The sequence below is a fragment of the Fundulus heteroclitus genome, unplaced genomic scaffold (assembly GCF_011125445.2).
Source record: "Fundulus heteroclitus isolate FHET01 unplaced genomic scaffold, MU-UCD_Fhet_4.1 scaffold_76, whole genome shotgun sequence".
Lineage (NCBI taxonomy): Eukaryota > Metazoa > Chordata > Actinopteri > Cyprinodontiformes > Fundulidae > Fundulus > Fundulus heteroclitus.
Window position 1 is genome coordinate 434,717 of NW_023397208.1, and position 20,865 is coordinate 455,581.

General features: G+C 39.9%; 1 protein-coding gene across 3 annotated transcripts in view; it reads right to left on the minus strand.

The window, feature by feature from the left end:
• Positions 1 to 20,865, minus strand: part of pak5 (p21 protein (Cdc42/Rac)-activated kinase 5) — a 94,819-nt gene that overhangs the window by 46,550 nt on the left and 27,404 nt on the right. The window contains exons 1-3 of one of the 3 annotated variants that reach the window (XM_036134172.1): positions 16,987 to 17,081; positions 8,135 to 8,358; positions 5,687 to 5,731 (exon numbers count right to left, since the gene is read on the minus strand). In XM_036134172.1, coding sequence (XP_035990065.1) covers positions 5,687 to 5,731; positions 8,135 to 8,358; positions 16,987 to 17,047 — 330 coding nt within the window. In that variant the 5' untranslated portion in view covers positions 17,048 to 17,081. Of the gene's footprint in view, positions 1 to 5,686; positions 5,732 to 8,134; positions 8,359 to 16,986; positions 17,082 to 20,865 lie in introns of those variants that run through there. The other 2 variants (XM_036134174.1, XM_036134173.1) reach the window with 2 other exon arrangements.

Below are 20,865 nucleotides of genomic sequence, written 5' to 3' on the forward strand. Positions count from 1 at the left end.
ATCCAAGCTGTCCTCAATGTGCCCAATAAATTACAGTGATATTGTGATAATGACAATTTTGTTGTATATTGTAGTGATAAATATAGTCTGGGGTTGCTTTGGGGCTTCAGGAACTGGGCAACTTGCTGTAATTTACGTAACCATGAGTTCTGCTCACCTGCATGAAACTCCTAATGAAGAGTGTGTAGACATCAGATTGAGACCTTTAGCTCGAGTTCAACTGAGTTATGCAAGAAGACTGTAATCCAACGCTAGCCTCGTGAGACCATCCTGATCTCGCGAGCTTTCAAGGTTTCACTCGCAGATCGGTCTGGCTACTCTCCGTTAAAGAAAATTTGGAGCCGTTCACCAAACGAACGTCCAATCAGCGTTGGCTTTGAGGCGGGTTGAGGTGTGACTCAACGAGAAGATCGACAGTTCAGTCTAAAGAACATGGCGGCTTCAGCCGATGAAACTAGCGTTAGCGTGGCTATCGAGCAAGTTTGATCGGAATTACAGAGTATTTCTTTGCTGAGCTAACGAGCCTTTACCTGCAGCAGCAAGAGTAGCTTGGCTTGTGGTTGTGTTTTCGTCGTCGCTCGTAACAGAGCGACGCCGAAGCATGTTGACGAGTACGTCATATGCTTCGTTGATCTGATTGGTTTATTTGGCCCGTCTATCACCAACATAGGCCAATCAGCTAACCAGTATTTTCGCCCCTTCCCAAAATTACTTCAACGGAAGGTTTCCAGATGGATATGCGAAGCAAATCTATCTGGCAGCGTCAGGTTAATCCAACGCACCGCAGCAAGTCCACTTTTTGATGCCTCCAAAGAAAAACAAACATGAAGGCTTTGGAGTGTCCTAATCAAAGTCCTGACTGAATTACAACGGAAGGACTTGGCATGACCTTAAAACAGCTGTTCATCCTCAAAAAAGCTCCAGTAGGACTGAAGTAAAACAAAGAGTGGCACAAAATTCCTCCACAGCAATGTAAAAAACTCATTGGCAGCTAACCATAATTGCTTGATGGCAGCTTCTTCCAAGGTTTGCACAAACAATTGTTAGGTTTAGGGGACTTTTTCATGTTCGGTTGAGGTTAGTTTGGATTTTTTTTTTCACTTCTAACATAAAATCATTCTAAGAAAATGGCTTTTTGTATCTCCTAAGGTTACTTTGTCTGGCATTAAGTGTGACAAAACACAAGACAGAATAAATCTGTATCTGGGGGCAGATAAGTCTTCGCGGCACTGAGTATGCATCACCGAACCCTGATACGCAGGGAGGTTTTGCACAAAACAAACAGTTTGCAGACACTTTTAGAGACAAATGTTTAAGCATGGAAATGTTGCTAAGGCACTGTGTATGCCTAGAGTTCTGGATTAGCATGTGTGCAAAGGCTTGCGGAGGCCGGGTGAAGTAGAATAGATTTGAGAGTGAAACCTTTAAGCGACGCAAATTCTCCTCTGACGTGAGCACTCTGCGAACGAAAATTACAAACCTTGTGAGTAAACAACGATTGAGCCCAAGGCCAGCGGAGCCATCGTTTCAGTATGGCCATGCTGACCTCTTTAAATACTCATTAGATTCAGTCGCACTGTAGCCTCTACACCTCTACGGGTTAACACTGGCATTCACTATGTCAGCCTTTTTCAGCACCTTGTTTGAATGAAGACAGCTCCGGAGGTGTGTCAGACTGGAGCAAGCTTTACTCCCGCCCACCCGGTGTGTGCAGAAACACACAAATACAGCCTTCACAGGCAGGGCTGGGGGAGGCTGCCACGAAGAACTAAGTACGTGTCAATTAAGTGTCTCAGGAACCAGAAGAGGAAGATATCGAGCCATGGGTGGGACACTATAAATAACCGAGCCCACCTCGGGAAGCCAGGGCCACACAAAAAACCCCGAAAAGCAAACAAAAACAAAACAACACAGCTATGTTTTCATCACTTCAAAAGATACAAACTCACATTTCTTTCCTGAAAAAATCTTCAGCACATTCTTCAAACTTGTACACCGACCAAGGAATCTGTTGTGGGTCACAGGGTGCGTTGTTTGTATGCACACGGTTAGAAAAGTAGCGGGTTTAACATGTGAGTGAAGTGACCCAGATTTGATCTTTAAGTGTTCAAACTTGTCAGTGTGAAAAGCCAAGTGAATAAAATACGACCTGAAGACGTTAAACTAAAGATTATGTGTTTCTTGATGCTTTCTGAGAGATGAAATTTATTTTTCCCTTGTTTACAATTCTAAAAACGAAAGATTTTGTAAGGTTGCCCAAAGGGGAAGTCAAAACGTGTTAGTGCTCAGCAACACTCCCTTTGGCAAATCTCACAGCTTGGAAAATAGTCGGGGTTTGTTTTTCTTCTGACAAGGCATTTGGGTGTTTAAGAGTTCCTCCTTAAATTGGCCTGTCCTTGTTTCTTCAAAATAAGGGATCAGAAACTTTCCCAAGATGTTTTTATTGATGGTTTAGTCAAGCCAAAGTCATGGCATAGTCATGGTCTAACATTCATTTTGACTTCTAAAGTCAGTCTGTCGTGGGTTTTTCAGTTGTAACCCAGTTGTAAAAATCAATCAGTGTCATTTATTCAACATGTCTGTATTTTTATTTTTGTGTTGTGGAACTAGTTTATCGGACCGCATCCAGGTATGCATTCATCTACCTCTGATTTTGGAAGCTAACTCACATCATCCCCATAGTAGATACAGCTGCTGACACCCATGGCAACTTAATAAAAACATTGAAAACGCAAGGCTGGAGAAGCTTGATAACGTTATAAATTAGCCAGCCTATGTAACTGCATAAAGGGGACATGAATAGCCCATAAACACAATAGAATAAATGAAAAGTAAGCTTTGGCACTGCTCCATAACTACGATGCACAGAATTTGGATTGCCGCAAATAAGATTGTTTTACCTGGAAGAGAGAAAACGAGTAAGGTAAGTGATCAGTAGCTGTTAGAGTCAAAGAAAGACTAAGATAACCTTGAAAATATAATGGAGGAATATTCCAGCGGGCTGTGTCCACAGGCGTCGGCATAATATATCATCACAGCAAATGCATGAGTCCCAGAGAGAAACTTCACCCCTTTTATATACCTTCCTATAACCCACTCGCAAATTTCATTTATCAGCTCCACAGGTAATTACACACTGAGCTCAACACAAAGCAGTCCAAAAGCACTAATAAAATGTAGGAGTCAATACTGTGGAGTAAAATGTTGTGCACGTACACATACATACATATAAAGTGTAAGGAAAGTAAAACCACAAACGCAGGTCATTGGCAGCTGTTTGCTGTTCTTAGTGAACGCTGGTTTGCAAAAGAGAAAGTGTTTTCTGAAAACTTTGCACAAGAGAGACTTTCTGCATTGATTAAACCATTTAGTCAGAAGCAACTCTATAACTATCTTTGCAAGTCCCAACTCTTCTGTTTTCTCTGTAATAATTAGTGTGTTTTGGTCTCAGCTGAACCAATTGAGATATGACGCAAAGGCTTGAGGCTTGACATTATCATCTGAATGCTCTGGAAAAATGATTTTAAAGAAGAAAAATATTTTTCCTTCTCATTTGGAGTAAATGAAAATGACTTTTACATGATGTTATGTGATGTTTTTTAAATAGCTACAATTTAAATCATTAAATAGGAATTATTTTACTATTACACTTAGTTTAATTTTTTAATTTGTTTATGTTAAGCTGGTGCAGTCTAATTCTGCTCATAATTTTTACTGTTAAAAGTGGCTACTTTGCCTATTTTTAGTAATGTTGTTATTGCCTTGCTAAGCCTTGATATGTGTAACCAGTCCACAGTATAAAGATACCTAAAATCTCACAATCATTAAGCGTGTCAAGTGAGAAGGCAGAGTTAAACTCCAAGGTGATGGATGGGCTCCGATAATTTTTTAGGTGAGGAAAACCATCTTGCCCCTGAGCCAGTGTTGTAGTACTAGAGTCCGAGACTCGAACTCGAGTCCGAGTCATTAGCTAAATTTGGAGACTCGTGACTTGACTTGGACTTGAGCACTGGTGACTCGAACTTGGACTCGGACTCCTACATTCAGACTCGAAAATTGAGAAAAAGACTCTACATTTTTTTTATATCATTAGGCAATCATTTAATTATGTCATTAGAATATTATTTGGTGTATGATTTTAATATCTAAATTATTAGTGCAATGTGGTGGAGTGTGGATTTTTTTTTTTAGTTTAAAAACATGTAGGCTATGCTTACTTTAGTGCGGAACTTGGACTCGACTTGATCAATAAGGACTCGACTTGGATCAATAGTGACTCGACTCGGACTTGACTCGGATGAGTAGTGGACTTGACTCGGACTCGACTCTGATTTTTTTAATGACTTGGACTTGACTCGGACTTGAACACTGGAGACTCGAACCTGGACTCGGACTCGAGGCATAGTGACTTGACTACAACACTGCCCTGAGCCACAGCTGCCCATGATCAAGATGGTCTGATGCTTAAAACCAACTTGTAATAAAAAGTTCAGTATTTCCTTTATCAGTTGACAGTACACGGACATCCAATACACAAATTTACTGTAAGGTTGCATAAAACGGATGATGAATGGTGCCGAGGGGATGCATGTTAGAAAAGGCACCCCAGATTATCCAGAAGCACCCAGATTCAAAGACTTACACGTTTTCTTGGGGGATCTTTTAGAATTTAAGTTGTGTTTCTCCAACATTGCTAGCATTAATTCCTCAATTTCATGAAAGACAGATTGAAGAACTACCTTTAAGCCATTTGTTACCAGCTTGAAGTCTCAGTAAAGCAGCTGTTTAGAGGAAATCATGGTTTTTGATTATCCTTTTAAAAGCTTGGATTTCATCATCTAGTCATCTAGTTTTAAAACAGATGGATGCATCACCCCAGATGCTGAAGAGAAACGACTGCCTGACAGACACAATTGCATCCCAGGCATCGTTTTTTCTATGTTAAGACGTTGAAATAATAGTCAGATTTTTTTTTTATTTGGCATTGCTCGTAGTTAACTCAGTTGTGTTCACAGTTGGGTATTGTCATGTTTCAGCTTGTTAATTTTGTCTGAGCGTATTGAAAACAGCAAAGAAGAAAAGATACAGCGTGAAGGAAAGAAGAGGACAGGAAACGTGCCTCTGCCCCGAGCTTGAGCACTTTGAGTTCAAAGAAGATATGAAGTGAAGGGTTCCTCTAACACATGCAAACCCTCCGTGACCCATTTTCCACACAGCGCTGGCCCTCCATCGGCGCAGAATCAGCTGCCATGACAACATGCTCTTCACATCACAGCAACCATCATTATCATCATCATCATCATCATGATTATTTTCATCACCACTTTCAATGGTGCTCTGCAGCAAGTGGGAAAACAAAGGGAGCATGCCGCTGGAGTTAGTCTTCGCTTTTCTAGGGAGGGTCATGCGAAATGCAACACAGGAAGTGTGAGGATGAGTTCTAAGAAAAGACTCGGCACAGCGATGTGGTTATGAACATGTGTGGAGTCATTCTCTGCTTCTGCCTGTCCCTGCTGACACACCACCTCCACCTGAAATCATGGCATGGCAGCAGGCAGCAGGGGAGAGATGTGCAAACAAAACGGCTGAGTTGGGACTGTGCGAGAGTGACTGTTGGGGAAAGGAAAAACAATAAAAGGAGGGAGGGAGGGGGGGTTGAAAACAGAAAGGAAAGAGGAGGTCATACTTTGGGCAACGGCGTTTCAGACGACCGGACTTTCTGGGGAGATATCTGTGAAGAGAGCAAGAGAATTATTTTCTTGTTTCCCCCTCTTCAGAGATATCTCCTGTGGCATATTGCTGTTCTCCGTTACTGAATTTTCACTGACTTCAGGTTTTCTCGCCAGGAGGACCTGAAAGTAGTTCCTCGGGGACTAACGGACCATTTGGTCTAAAGAGCTTCTAAGCAATGGAGATACAGGCTTCTATATGAGCTGTCTGTTACAAATAACACAAGTGTTCTCAAGACTTACGTTAACAGAGGAAGGGTGACTCAATTTAAGCAACAAAATCTTGTTGTTCTGCTGCAACCGACTGAAAATTTAACAAATGCATCAAGGAGCAATTTGAGGAAATCTCCACATGCGAAAGGTAGTCTAAATAGTCACTGACTGTTTTCAGCGGATTGAACGTGTCAAAGTGACGTGTTAAGAAAAAACCAATGAACAACAACACATCAGAGGAGACACTCAGAGAGAGAAGAGGAAACACACGTTCACAGAGGAAATACGGAGACTGAAGAGCAACATCAGCATGAAAAATGGGTTCAGGTGAAGCGGCAACAGATGTTAAAATGGATAAATCAGAAAACACATTTCACAAAACTCAAGTAACTTTGGTTGTTATTGATTAAATCTTGAATGCTTTGCCATATGTGTCCCACCATATGTAGTGCTGCGTTCTCTTGCGCGTACAGTGCCTTGCAAAAATACACCTTTTACACGGTCACATTACAAGCACAAACTTCAATATTTATTGGGATTTTATTTTATTTTTTTACGAAACATCAACACGAGGTAGTGTAAAATTTTGAATGTTGTAGAAAATAAAATATGTAGCTTTCCAAACAAAAGAAGAATAAAATTCAGTGAGACCAGTTTCCCTGTGAACGCAGCTGTTCTGTGAAGGTCTCAGAGGTTTAGCAGAGAACATTAGTGAACAAACAGCACCAAGGAACACAGCAGGCATGTCAGGGAGAACCAGAGCTTCATTATTTATAACACAATCGCAAGCTTTGAAAATCTTACAGAGCACTGTTCTATCCGCTATCTGGAAAAAATGGAAAGAGAGTAGAACAGCTACAAAAACATGACTGTCTCCCAAAACTGACAGGGCTAGGCAAAGTGAGCGCTAATTAGAGAAGCAGCCAACTTTGCAGAGATCCCCAGCTCCGGTGGCGGAATCGGTTGACGGGATAAACATTAGTGGGACACTCCACAAATCTTGTATCTCAGGAAGAGGCAAGAAGAACGAAAGCCAGAAGATGTCCACCATGTATAAGAAATAGCAAATATGTGGAAGGAGCTCTGGTCACATGAGACAAAATTTTGACTTTTTGACTTGAGTGCACAATGTCACATGTGGTGGAATATACTAACACCACTGTTTAGGCTGAACCCACTATCCCCATGGTTAAACATGGTGGTGGCAGCATCATGTTGTGTAGCTGCATTTCTCCAGCATAGACAAGGAAAGAGGTCAGACCTGATGGCAAGATGGAAGGAGGCAACCCCGGAGTGACCCCGATCAGACTAAAACTAAGAACTTGTGGTAAGACAAAACTGATGTTCGCAGACGCTCTGCACTGAATCTGACTCAGCTTGAGGGAATATAGAAAGAAGCCTCTAGATGTGCATAGCTGGTAGACGCATACCCCCATAGGACTTGCAGCTCAGCTCAAGTGCAAGTTGATTCTATCGACTCAGGAGAGCTTGAAAGAAATGCACGCAGCACCTTTTCCCGATTCTGATGTGCAAAAGAAAACGAGAAGCATTTTACATCACAATGGTGTGTTTTTGCAAGGCACTGCAGCGGCAAAATCTCATTAACATTAAACAAAAGCGTCTTTTTTTTTTCTGTCAGTAGCATATCCCTAAATTTAAGAGACAGAGTCAATGTTTCAGATCCACACAGAGAGTAAGGGCATTTCCAAGACTCTGTCAGTCATTATCAAATCAGGAATAATTATGTAAGCAAAACCCCTCAATTATTCTTTACTTAACAGAATCTTTCAGTGTTTAATTTAATTTGCCACTGGCGCACCATACGTTGTTACAGGAAATTTCTTAGTGAAAAATTAAAGCATCAATGTACAGACAACACTGCTATCATTTTAGACATTTTGCGTTATTGTGGCCAGATTGCATAGATTATTATCCATTTCTTCTCCAACGGGAGGCAACAGGTGGGAAGAGAAGAGACCGACACCTACACAGAGTGAGAGCGCAAAGAGATAAGACTGAAACAAGAAAATGAAACAAACAAAAAAAAAGCGTAAAGAGACAGAATGAGAAGGGATGTGGGTGAGAGGAGACAGAGATGACGCAGGACAACCGATGACAGCAACAGACGGGGACACGGTAATGACTTGTCCTCAGCGCTCAGGCCAGATGCCCTCTGTACATTCGTGTTGTACCTTCATGGGCGCCAGCTGGATGGGGGTGATGTAGGAGGGATCCACCATGGGCTTGGGCCGGTTGGCAGTGTCGGCCAGCAGGCTCTGCCATTGCTGTGGCAGCCCGGTGAACTTCTGCTCCCGTGGGTCGAAGCCCGTGTGGACCCGATGCTCAAAGTTAGATGGAGCGGAGATCTCCAGCCGTTTCTTCTTCTTCCCAAACATGCTGGATAACCCTGGCAAACCTGGCAACCCAAGGGAAACACATGTTGTTACTGTGCAGAAAGGAATTCAAAAAGTGTAAAAAAAAAAAAAGGGCAGCAAAAAGCTAAAAACAAGGCACTGAAAGGGTGACGTATGTGAAATAAGGAGTGTGGGGGGTTTTGACACAGTCCTCTGGTACATACGCATGTGTAAAAGGTCCCGCTATAAATTCCTCTTGAATTTCATGTAGAGAAATTAAGACTAATGCAACTTCCATGGGATATAAATATAGTGTGCCAAAGCAACCCATTTCTCTGAGCGTTTCTTCAAAATGGGAAAGACAATATGGCCTGCCATTTACGTGAGATCAGTGTGTGCATCAGGGACAAAAGAAAAACACCAGGAGAGCAATGATGAAAGAAAAGGAAAACCTACAGAACTAGAGACAGCCTACACAGCCTCTTTTGCTTTAAATCTACCAATTGCAATCCTTCAGAGCCAGAGACAAAGTTAGTGATGATTAAATTGGCTACTTTATAACAACAATTACATTCAGAGGTGCAACTATACTGTCTGTGTGTAATGAATTAATATAAAAGTTTCACTTTTTGAATGGAATTACTGAAAAAAATATACATTTTCATAATATTCTATTTATATGGCTAACACACACACACACACATACATACATACATACATACATACATACATACATACATACATACATACATACATACATACATACATACATACATACATACATACATACATACATACATACATACATAGATATAGATAGATAGATAGATAGATAGATAGATAGATAGATAGATAGATAGATAGATAGATAGATAGATAGATAGATAGATAGATAGATAGATAGATAGATAGATAGATAGATAGATAGATAGATAGATAGATAGATAGATAGATATAGATATATTTAGCCCTGAGCACTTGGCAGCATTAAAATATGATCCCTATGAGAAGCTAAAATAAATAACATGGTCATTAGTGTTTACTGATGTGAGGGTTATGTTCACAGAAACAGCTGGCTGAATCAGTTTGAATAGTTTTACTACACATAACGGCAAATGCAGCCACCAAAAGGGAACATTTTCACACCATGCAGGTTTGCATCCAGTTTGCAGTCAAAAGTACAGAATATTGTGCATAAGGCGCTCTTTCTGTGAGTTGGGACCTCTGTGTGCCACATTGTGATACTGTTGGTCTGGGTATTTGCACAATGCCCCGTCACAGGAACAAAATGTCATGACTCTGTTGTTCCAGCGGTGAAAGAGAACTATTGTGCCAGTCCTCTCAGGGAAGTGCTGTCTCCTGACAACAACAGCCCACCCCACCTTCTTATTTTCCCTCTCGCTCTCTGTAAAGGGTTTAGCACAGACCATGCCTGCTTTACACAGGTATGCACCTGAAGTATTAAGACATTGAGAAATTATTCACGCAAAAGCATGATTTTAATGCGCATATTTTTCTATGAATCAAAGTGGTAGTGCTGCTTAAATCTAAGTTGTGATGTTACAAAGTCAGAGAAAATATAACACAATTGGATACCTGATACCGCATTTACTTTCACTGACCAGTCATACCTGCAAAACATATTGCTTCTACTTCAACAAGCCTCAATCTAGTCTATTGAATTTATGTTTAATAGACCAGGCGTCAGCAAACTTTCTAGTTCAAGGAGCCCTTAGTCCTTTCAAAAAGCCTTTGTAACTGGATGCCCCTCTAATAAAGAAACCTCATAAATGAATGCTATGAACAGCTTTTTAAATTAAATAAAAAGCTCATAAAATAAAAAGCTCATAAAAAGTTTTTGAAGGAGACTGGTTGAACTTGATTTTGTTTTAGATTTTTAGAAAAGTGGGACCTGAATACAAATGCATGCCACACTTTTCAGATTTATATTTCTAAGGAACTGCGATAGACTGCCGACCTGTCCAGGGTGTACCCCGCCTCCCGCCCACTAACAGCTGGAGATAGGTACCAGCACCCCTCGCGACCCCAGCAGGGATGAAGCATGTAGGAAAATGGATGGATGGATTTCTAAGGAAATTTGAAAAACGATATAATCATTTCCATTTCTTTCACAATTACTCTCTATTTTGTGAATTGAGAGTAATTCTAAAAATTCTAGTCAGAACTAGTGAATCCTTATCCATCCGTATGAATAAAAATTAGGTTGATGGTCTGTTTGGTAAATCCCCAATAATTTAAATGTTTAGTACTAACATTACGCCTATATATATATATATATATATATATATATATATATATATATATATATATATATATATATATATATATATATATATATATAGCAGAAATTAATATCAGAAAAGCTTTATATTTAGTCAACCGGCAGGAGAAATGTGTTGGTTTCTTGAGATTAGAATTGGGAGACTTTGAAAGCAACACACTTTTATTCTTGCTAAAGGTTTTGCCTGTTTGTTGGCCCTATCACATAGTAATAATGGTAATTTAGTGGGAAATAATTCTTCTTACTTCTTAGGAATTAGTCTTAGGTCAGACCTAATCTTTAACTGATCTTTGGATACCGACAGCCCACATAACAAATAGCTAATTAGTTCAATCAGTTCTGACAGAACCCATATGATGATGCAGGCAGCATGCATGTTCTGGAGCGAAAATTGAAATCCCAAACAGAAACGTCCCAGCAGGTATTCAAACCCAGAAAATACTTGCAACACTGATAGCATCTGCACCACAGGGCAGCCCTTTTTGGATTTGTACACAGCAAAAAAAAAAAAAAGACAACCTCTTAAAACACCTTTGCTTTTACATAAAATGTTATCTTGTTAATGTTTCAACAAGATATGATGACTCAGGAAATGATTCAATTTATTTTTTCAGTCACTTTTCACACAAAAAGAATTTAGCAACAAGCTACTTAGTAACAGAGAGGTCACTCACTGCGAAGAGTTAATCAAATCTGCTTTGAAAGAATGACTAATTCTACCGACTTGGCAGGGACTCTATGTGTAGACTAAAGAGATACCAGAATACATTTCTCAAAGCAACTTTAAACAGACATGGCCAAAAAAAAAAAAACAACAACACAATCATGAAAATTGTTCTGTGTCATTTCCTCTGCTGTCAGGGAGGAGAGCCTGCCAGGCTAAATAAGTGGCCTCAAACAGGAAAGATGGAGAGATAGATTGATGGGAAAGCACCAAAATGTGGGGGGTTGATAAGGACAGAACATGAGAGATGATGAGGAACACAAGCAGGAGGCTGCAGAGATCTAAAGAAAGGAAAAACTGGAAGAACGGAGCGGAGAAAAACGAAGGGTTCAGCAGTGTAACAAATAACATGCAGCCCAACATCACCTCAAGCATTCAACACACATTCAAACAGATGTTTAATTAAGGAGGGAGCCTTCGTCGCACATGTATTATAAAATTTTATCACTTTCAACACTGTCAACTTGTCATTTTGGAGTAAGAATTAGACATTTTAGTCCAAAAATACCAGATCGGGTTTCCTTAAACAACAAACAAACTTCAAACATGACTTTAAAATACAGAATGTTTGTGAAAAGGGATCATTAAGAAGCATTCATAATCTAAAGAGAAATCATATTGGATTCGGAAGTATGCCCCCCCCCCCTCCCCCAAAAAAAAAACATATTTTAGATAAATGTCCAAAAGTATTCTTGCACAAATCTTTCACACTGTTTTTTTGTTTTTTGGTGCAGTTACTAAAGTGCTACAAGATGTAGACAAGTAGGCAGCTGTTTCAGCCGTTGCCTGATCTTAAAAAAATTTAACCAGAGTTTTTAACGATGGTGTTATTTTCAGAGTATGTACTCGATTGCATTGTGCTAAATACGATAAGGACATTTAGAGTCTGCAGTGAATAGAAAGGACAGTAATTGTTTTAAATTCCACCATGACTAAATTGGTCATTGCTGTAGCTGTAGACTGAATCACTAATCATTTTTAGTTTTGTTTTTTTCTTCTTTATAATAACTTAACTAGCCCCTGTTAATACCTGAATTCATATTTATTCATATTTATTTACATTTATTACTTCAATATGTGCGTGTTCGCCTCCTGATTCTTAGTTGGAACGTTTAGAAATGAGAGCTAATATTAAACTTCTGAAATAACAGAAGAGGAAAGATTTTCACTTTGATATTTTTGTCATGATTACGAAGCTACGGCTCACATGAAGAGTTGCCTATTTATTTGTTTAGCAAATTTAAGTAACAAGACATGCCGCCTTGCTTTTAGGCCCAATAATGTGATATAAAGATCGGTTAAACCACTGGTGATTAAGGGTGAATATGGCTGGAAAGAGTTTCTGCTTAATGGAGGTCAGAAGAATTGACACAAACTAAGCAGCCCCAGTTGGCTGGTCAACAGTAAGGCTGTTATAGTGTGCCTGCTGTAGCTTCACCTCAATAAGAGAGATGGATGGCATTTCCTTAGTCTCCACACCATGGCTGTCAATATATCTTACAGAAAGTGACATTTCCAAACAGCTAAATTAGCCTTTTGTAATGGCCAGCTGACCAGCAGTGCATAGAAACAAGCCATGAATGGGGCAGTGCTGAGCTACTCTGGGCTCAATTCTCAGTCCCTCAAACACTTGTATAGATTATTATTAGAAAGGCTTTAATGTGTAAAACCCACATAAAAAAAATCTTGCAGTTTTAAAGTTTCAAAGTGTTGGTTTACGTTGGTAATGCCAATGAAAGCAAAGGAGACAACTGCAATTGAGACAATAAGCGTTCAAGAACCTTAATTATCGCTGACACCAAGTCTTGATGCTGTGGACAAAGCTCTGATCTCTAAGTGACTCATTAAAAGGGGCTGGAAAGATATGCTAGGCATTTAAAGAACTAGGTGAAAAAAGATGCTAAATAAAAGAATGTAATAGCCATATTTCAATTCCTGTATCAAAGGGTTTAAAGTCAACCAAATGAGGCTATGCACCTAAACAGTGAGGACAGAAGGTGTAGCTCACTTCTCTTTGATGGAGTGTGAATATGAAGGAGTCAGAAGTGTGAAGGGTAGCATTTAAAGAAGATATCACAAGTGATAAGTGATGGTTATTAAAGGTGGTGCAGATCATGAGGTGAGGAGCAGGGTGAGACAGACCATGGCAGGAGATAATTGAACTCTGGAGACCAAACAGAGACAAACCACCTGCTGCTGTAGTGACTGCCAAAACCTAGTCAAGATGTGTTAGTGTTAAAAATGAACGCCATGAAGTTGCGTCGTACAACCTCGTACACAAAGAAGATCAGGGAAAATGTGTCATGATCTATGTAAGAGGGTCTATGCCCTTTAAGCCCAATAACTGGATGTGCCATTCCTGGTGGTAGCAATTGCCACTGAGTGTTTAAATGTAATGAGTGGAAGTTTTAAATGCCTGTGAAGCACTTTTGACTCACCCTGCTTGTCAGAGGTTTTTTTTTTTTTTATTAAGTCAGCCAAAATCGTCTTAATTTGAGATATTTAAAGCACGAATGGCCTGTTTCAGGTCATGGAACTGACTCTCGTTTTTTTTCCTGAGTTTCTGTCTATTGGAGCGTGTGTTTTTCTCTCTTATGCCTGCTTCTTTTTTGGGCCTAAATACAGCTCATGAACTTGAACTCAGCTTAACAAAAACTGTAGTCGATCAGATAATTATTTAGCAAGAGGGGAAATAATTTTTACGTAGGACTGACTTGATCTGGATAGCGTTTTGTTTCCTTGGTAGATCAAGTCCTCACTTGGAAACACGTATCCTTGTTGGATTTTTGGTTTTGACTGGACTACAAAAATAAATGAAGAAATAATCCGTCAAGAAATGTGGCAAAATCCAAAGTCTAACAGTCCAGACACAAGACAAAGCCATATAAGAAGGCTTGAAGGGTGATTACAGGTAGGACTAAGGAGTGGTTTTGTGCAGGAAGTTAAGAGCAGCATAGTTTTGGTTAATTTTCAACAATTAGGTTTTCAACAAGGTTTGCTGTTTTCAAAGTAAATCATCCTCAATCATCGTTATCCAGAAAAATCAATTGGTTTGAGCTAAAGAAAAAGAGACACATTCATATTGTACCCTGTACAATGACAATAAAGGCTGTTCTATTCTATTACACCATAATATATAAACCTTACAATAAGTTGCTTTCCAGGCAACAAGATTTACTTGTGGTCTGCAGACATCAGCAAGAGAATGTGACCTCTGACCTACATGGGGATGAGATTATTAGAAGCTAGCAGGGCTTAAGTCTTGTAGTCCAAGCTCAACTGTACAGAGACACAACAGCAAACATACACGTCTCTGAATGCTGGGAAGACAGTCGATGGACACTGAAGATCTGCTTGTGTGCCCAGTCCAAATTTACTTCCACAGAGCTTTTAGCAGCTCCTCTTTCACACCAGTCCAAACAACTATTCAACTGTACTTTGAGTGTCCAGGCCTCTGGGAGTTCATGCCAGAGGAGCTACTTACTCCGCAACTTCTCCTGGCTGCCACATAAGCACCTCTCGAGGTTTAGCTAATGGCCAGACTGCAAAACACTTTGCAAAGTCCAGACTAATGCCTGCAAGGTGATTTTACAGAGGAGTGACAATGTGGCTACCGCTAAAACTGCTTGTGTATATACATAGATGAGATTAGAGGTTCGAGAACCCATAGTTCTGGGTGTGGAGCTGGAGGGAGCTGTGACAGGGTCTGCAAACTGTTACGATTAGTCCAGTACTTTCTACAGAAGTGCAGAGAAGGGGAAGGTTTGGCCAAAGAACCAATATGCACTGCAAAAATAGACCTAAAAATAAGACATTTTTTTCTTGAAATTAAAGTATTTTTCCTTGATGTGAGCAGGTAAATAGGACTATTTGCCAATTGAATAAGATTTTTGCACTTAAAATAGGAACAATTCTTCTCCATCGTCTTATTTCAAGTGCAGTTTATCTAATTATTTTATTTTAGGGGTAAAAATACTCATTCCATTGGTAAATAGTCTTATTTACCTACTCAAATAAAGGGCAAATACATTCATTTCAAGAAAAGTGTACCTATTTTTACTTCTCTTTTTGCAGTGTGATTCATTTTGAGAAACAAAATATTGTATCGCTTCTTTGTAATAAAAGAATGTCTACTGGTTTTAAGGTATTACAGGGTTTTCAAAGAGTATATGTAAATTAGTACATGTATGTTTCATATGGTACGTTTGAATACTGTGCAGTCCCCGCTGTTGATAAAAAAAATAATTGAATAAATCTAATAAACAACAAATTAAATAAGCAGTCAGAAATTTTTAAAACTAAATTCCAAAATACACAAATGAGCAATTTATGAAACATGACAATCAAAAAAACAGCTAAAATATTCCATCTTATTGCTCCTAAAGTTAATGTATTTTCTTATGAGATGCCACTGAAGTGTTGCTGCACACACGCTGCTGTTAGTCAGCTGCCTGAAAGAAGGCAAATATTTGTTTCCCTCATAAAAGAAAAGCTTGGCTACTTGTAAATACAGCATATCCAGTCACGTAAAACATGAACAGTCATTGCATGGAAGCCGTCAGTCGAATTAAAGTAACGCTATTTTTTAAAACAACAGCTTGCAAGCTGCGAGCAGCGTGATATTTACGCAGCCTTTAGTGTAGACTGGCTACCTGAGCAGATAGCCTAAGTTAGCAGCGAATACAGTTTTATTATTCTGATAGTCACTAAAGAGCAGAACAACAAAGAGAGATAATGATCGGTTCCAAAGGGCGGACTGCTCCCTCCAGTTCAGGGAGACAGTCTTTGCTCCATGTGAGGGAGTTTATGGCGTCTTGGTGTTTTTGTTTTTTAAGAGGGATGGAGTGGGTAATGAATAGACAAATTAGTGCCTGTGTCGTCTACTTTGGTCTGCAATGATGAAGAAAGAGCAAATCTCAAAAGCAACAAGAAGTGTCCAGCTAAAGCTGTTTCAACCCAGGGAGTTCACAACAGCTAGTAATGGCCAGGGTGTCCTAGTTTGGTTTTTTCTTAGTTCGAATACATAATTTGGTTTAATGTGTTAAACAATAGGTTTTTTTATTCATTTTTTTGTTTAGGTCCACACAAGTCACTATGTTTTACTGAGATCAATCTAAAAAGATTGGTGTGTGAACATTTATTTTTAAAAGAACTGAATATTTAATGGTGTCCTTTTGTTTTTTTTTTGTTTTTTTACATGGCAGTATTTTATATCTCAATGTCAAAACAGACAGCCTGGACCCAAACGCCTGAACTTTCTGCAAACAGACGTTTCATTTAATCGCATGGTTCCAATCAGGCTACACTGAAAAGGCTTGCCATTTTGGTTCTTCACGGTATAGCTAAAGCAAACCAACCGGTGCCGGAGAAAAGCCTGCATATCCTTGACCCGTGCATGTATTAAGTCATAAATCACAGCTGTGGGGCTTTGGCATAGAGTGCAGCTTGAAGAGCTAAAAAATGCATCGTGTTGTACAACACAGCGCATAAAACCTTTTTTTTCTCTTCACAACTGTACAATTTTCCAGCCTTACATAACATTTAAAGCCCTGCGCAAACAAAGCAGACATTCAATATTATGGGCATTAATACAAAAGGATTAGTAAACGGTCATATTTTCTATAGATAAACAAACACTGTCCCAAAGATACTTAAAACAGTTACTGGTCCCAGGGCAGAGATCCTGACTCCCAGGCTGATTTGTATCCAAACCATCTGTCACCATCTGAGCCTCCACAGGCACTTCCCCACACCTCAACGCACACGCTGCAGTAAGAAAATGAACTCTGCACATGTGTGTGCACCGCGATCTGCGTCGACTGTGTCTATTTCTGGTTGCACCGTGCATGCTAACACTCCATGGCAACAACATGGCATATTCATTTTGCATGCCTAAGATTCTAATTAGGAGACGTGATTTTGGTATTGAGATGCACAGCACTCATTCACGGACAAAACTGGAGACAGGTTTCATACATAATTTAGAACGCAACATGAAAACGGAACGTCTCTTTTTAACTAAACAAGCCGAGTGGGGGAACAGTGCTGTAATCTTCATTTGAAAAGAGAAGGAGGGGCTCCCCTAATTCAACTAAAAGGTCAAATGTTTTGGAGAAGGGGGGGTTAACCTTCTCTTCATGCGCCTTTCCTTGGTTTAAACAACAGGAAATCTACCAATTTGTCTTCCTGTCATCATCAGGTAAGCTTGTTACTCCGAGCCTATTTGTCAGCTCATATCTCCCCCACTTGCATTCACCCGTTCGCTCTAAACCCCGTTCCTCCAGATAATTTAATTGGCTGAAAACCGTTTACACAGAAATGCGTTTTCACCCTCCGCTGTGTGTCAATGGAGTCAGAGTCGTAAACAACTTTAGCAGATGAAGAGGCTTTTTATCATTTTTGCGCAATTTCCACAACATGCTGGGAGGTTTAAAACATCCCTCATCTAACTTAAGTTTGAAAACTTGACATGATCTGGTAGATTTAGCGTCTTATATTAAGACCCTGATGATGAATGTGTCCAATCCCGCTCTTTTTTTAGTCTTACACCCTCACTGCTCTTACCTGGAAAAAAACTGCCTGTTTCTTTAGAGATATCAAAGTGCTCTAAATGGCGCATGGTGAGACAGGGATAATTAGAGCCTCCACGGATGATGCACTTTGATGTGAAACGTCTCCTTTGATAAAGCAATTACCCAGCTTGATTTTCATTCAGCCAAACAAGAAACAGTCCCTTCCTTGAATTGTGAGCCAGTAGAATCCCCAGAGGAGCGACCGTTCTCTAAAGTCATCAAGCTGACAAATCAGGTCAAGTCCCAGACCCACTGCAATCCAAAACGGTAGCTGCTGCCGCTAACGCTACTGCTACCCTGCTTGCATGCTCTGATAATTCCCTGTGTGAGCCACACTGGACACCAAAAAAAAAAAAAAAATGCCTACGCCAGCACCCCGTGCTGTCGCACAGCCAGACGGTTTAAGCCTGGACACACCTCATTTTATTTTCATTGTCTAACTGGGTTTGACCGGCCGTGTCCTAAACTGTGCACTCCCTCAGACCTCCACTATCCTTCTCTCCATTATGAGTCCGTCAACATTAGAACGAATAAAGCCTTGTTATTATGTTATTTATTTAGGTTAACTGCTACTCATTTCATTTTTAGCGATTATTTACCAAAATCAAGATTAGACAAACAAAAGAGGTTCCATTAATGCTAATGCCCTTTTTTGTTTCCATCTATTTGTGTTGAAATCTACTTTTGTTCAACATCCAAGAGAAATGCCGCCTTGTTTCGTTTGCTATCGGACACACAATGAGATGACGATATGTTGAGCTGACTTTTTATATTCGACTATCACCACAATAAGAAAAAGGGGTACGTGCGACGGCCTTTTAGAGCCGGTTTCTTGTCAAGCGCAGGCACCGCGCTAAAATAACTGCCTTTCTCTGACGCTGATATGTGTGGATGTCGACTCTGGTGTCACGAGCCGCAGAATTCAGGTCGAGGTATCACAGTCCCTTTCACAAGGCAGGGTGACAGAAAGTGTGAGATAGAAGATAAAGAGGAAGATAGAGAAAGAAACAGCTGGTGCAGTCTGGCCTTTTGCCGATGCTGAGAGGACAGCCGGGGACAGGCCTCGCGCTGACGACAAACGCTCTTACAAGAAAGAGAGGGAGAACTTTAGGATCCTGTATTTCTCCCACTGATGAAGATAGAGTCCCAGTTAGTGTAGAAGCAGACTGTGAAAGGTTAAAGTGGAAAATGGGCCACATTTTATTAAAAAAAATCTGAAATATAAATTTTATGAAACAAAGTGCTCATCTGATTTGTCTTATCCCAAAATAAAAGAGCTCACATAAGTGGAAGCATTAATACCAAGTACCAGCACAATACAGCATTAAAACCGATGGCATACTGTATGGCTGAAAACCCAACAGTTTTACAGTGGTGTCAAATAAGACTCTTTATCTAATCAGTATTACATGGTTCATTTTAGCTTTGTGATTGCAACTCACTTGACAGCAAGAGATATTTGTGCAGGTCAGATGTAATATTCTGCTTCAACATGGAGCTAAAAAGCTACTATAAAGTTCTGATAAAGTGTTGGGTAAAAAGCCCACAGCTTTGTCACTGGTTTTTGAAAACACTTGGCTGATTATACACACACACAGCTACAGTCCTGCTCAAGTTAAGCCAGGCTATGTGCGAAACGTTCCAATTGTAGCTTCTAGCTCCTGTTCCTTGAACATTTATGGGGTCGACACTACAGACTGCTGTGCCAGTTTCAGACAGCCTTTAACTCATCCGTCATTATGCGACGGAAACCCATATGGATGATGCGAGTGAAATACCTCATGTCACGCAAAGAATTGTGGGATTCCTTATGGCGCCTTAGCGCCAGTGAGGGACATCACAAGCTCCATATGCAGAAGGAACTACGATAGGAAGCATACAGGCTCTTTTTCTTACCTCCTTCCTTACTGACTGCACTATCCAGACAACACTTATCAAGGTGAACGCTGGCGCACTCCCGCTTTGGCTAAAGAGTCCTTCCTTTCTCTTTGTGGGGCAACAGATGTGCTGGAGCCACGAGTTTGCCCTGTTATTAGTGGGTTGTTGGTTCAAATCTCTGCTCTGGCTATTTCAGTCGCTGTGTCCTTGGTCTGCCCTGCTTCTGTCAGCTTGCCCTAGAGTAGCTTACCACTGTCAGCATGTGAATGACTGAATTTAGTGTAAAGCGCTTTGGGGTCCTCAGGATGTGATAAAGCTATCATTTGTTGTTCTTCTGCTTCATAAAACTTCATAAAAGGGCTTTGCTGTCAGTGTTGTCTAATTTAACAGGTTATGTTTCAGCTTCTCTCTTATGGTTCGGCGATTTCTGAGCAAAGCGGGCCTCACAGGTCACATAAGCAGCAACAGCCAATACAGTTTCTCTTTCAAGATGAACATCTTTGAAAAGGGTTTCCAACTTGCTGTTAAGGAAAAATAAAGATTCTTCAGATCAACAAAAGGATATGCACATCTTATAATGCAAGCTGTGTACATGAAATTAGGGTACAGTTTTAAAAAGTTACATTTTAATGTAGCTTTTTATTCATATTATTTAATCTTGTAAGTCTGGTGTCTTCTGTCTACTTTGATTCGCCACTGCCACACCCGTATTTCCCCACTGTGGGTCAACAAAAATATTGATGTTCTATTCCATTCTATTCGATTGTCTATAAGACAATGAAACCTTCTGAAAGGATTTGTCATGCTTATTAGGTTTCCAAATTCAAGAGGTTTTTACTTTATTTTACTTAAAAGCTAGTAAATGCAGAACTTACAAATTACTTCAGTGTAAAACGTTCAAAGAAACAAATCTTTAGCATTATGCCTTTGCAAAACAAGTAGATTCTAGTTCCTCAAATATTCAAGTTACAGTAACAAGATATGATGAAAGCAATAATAGTATGATATAACCCCCAAAAAGTGTCATGCCACTACAGTGTCCTGTGTAGTTCCCACTTTGGCAACAAAGAAAAGAGAGTTAATCTCATAGCTA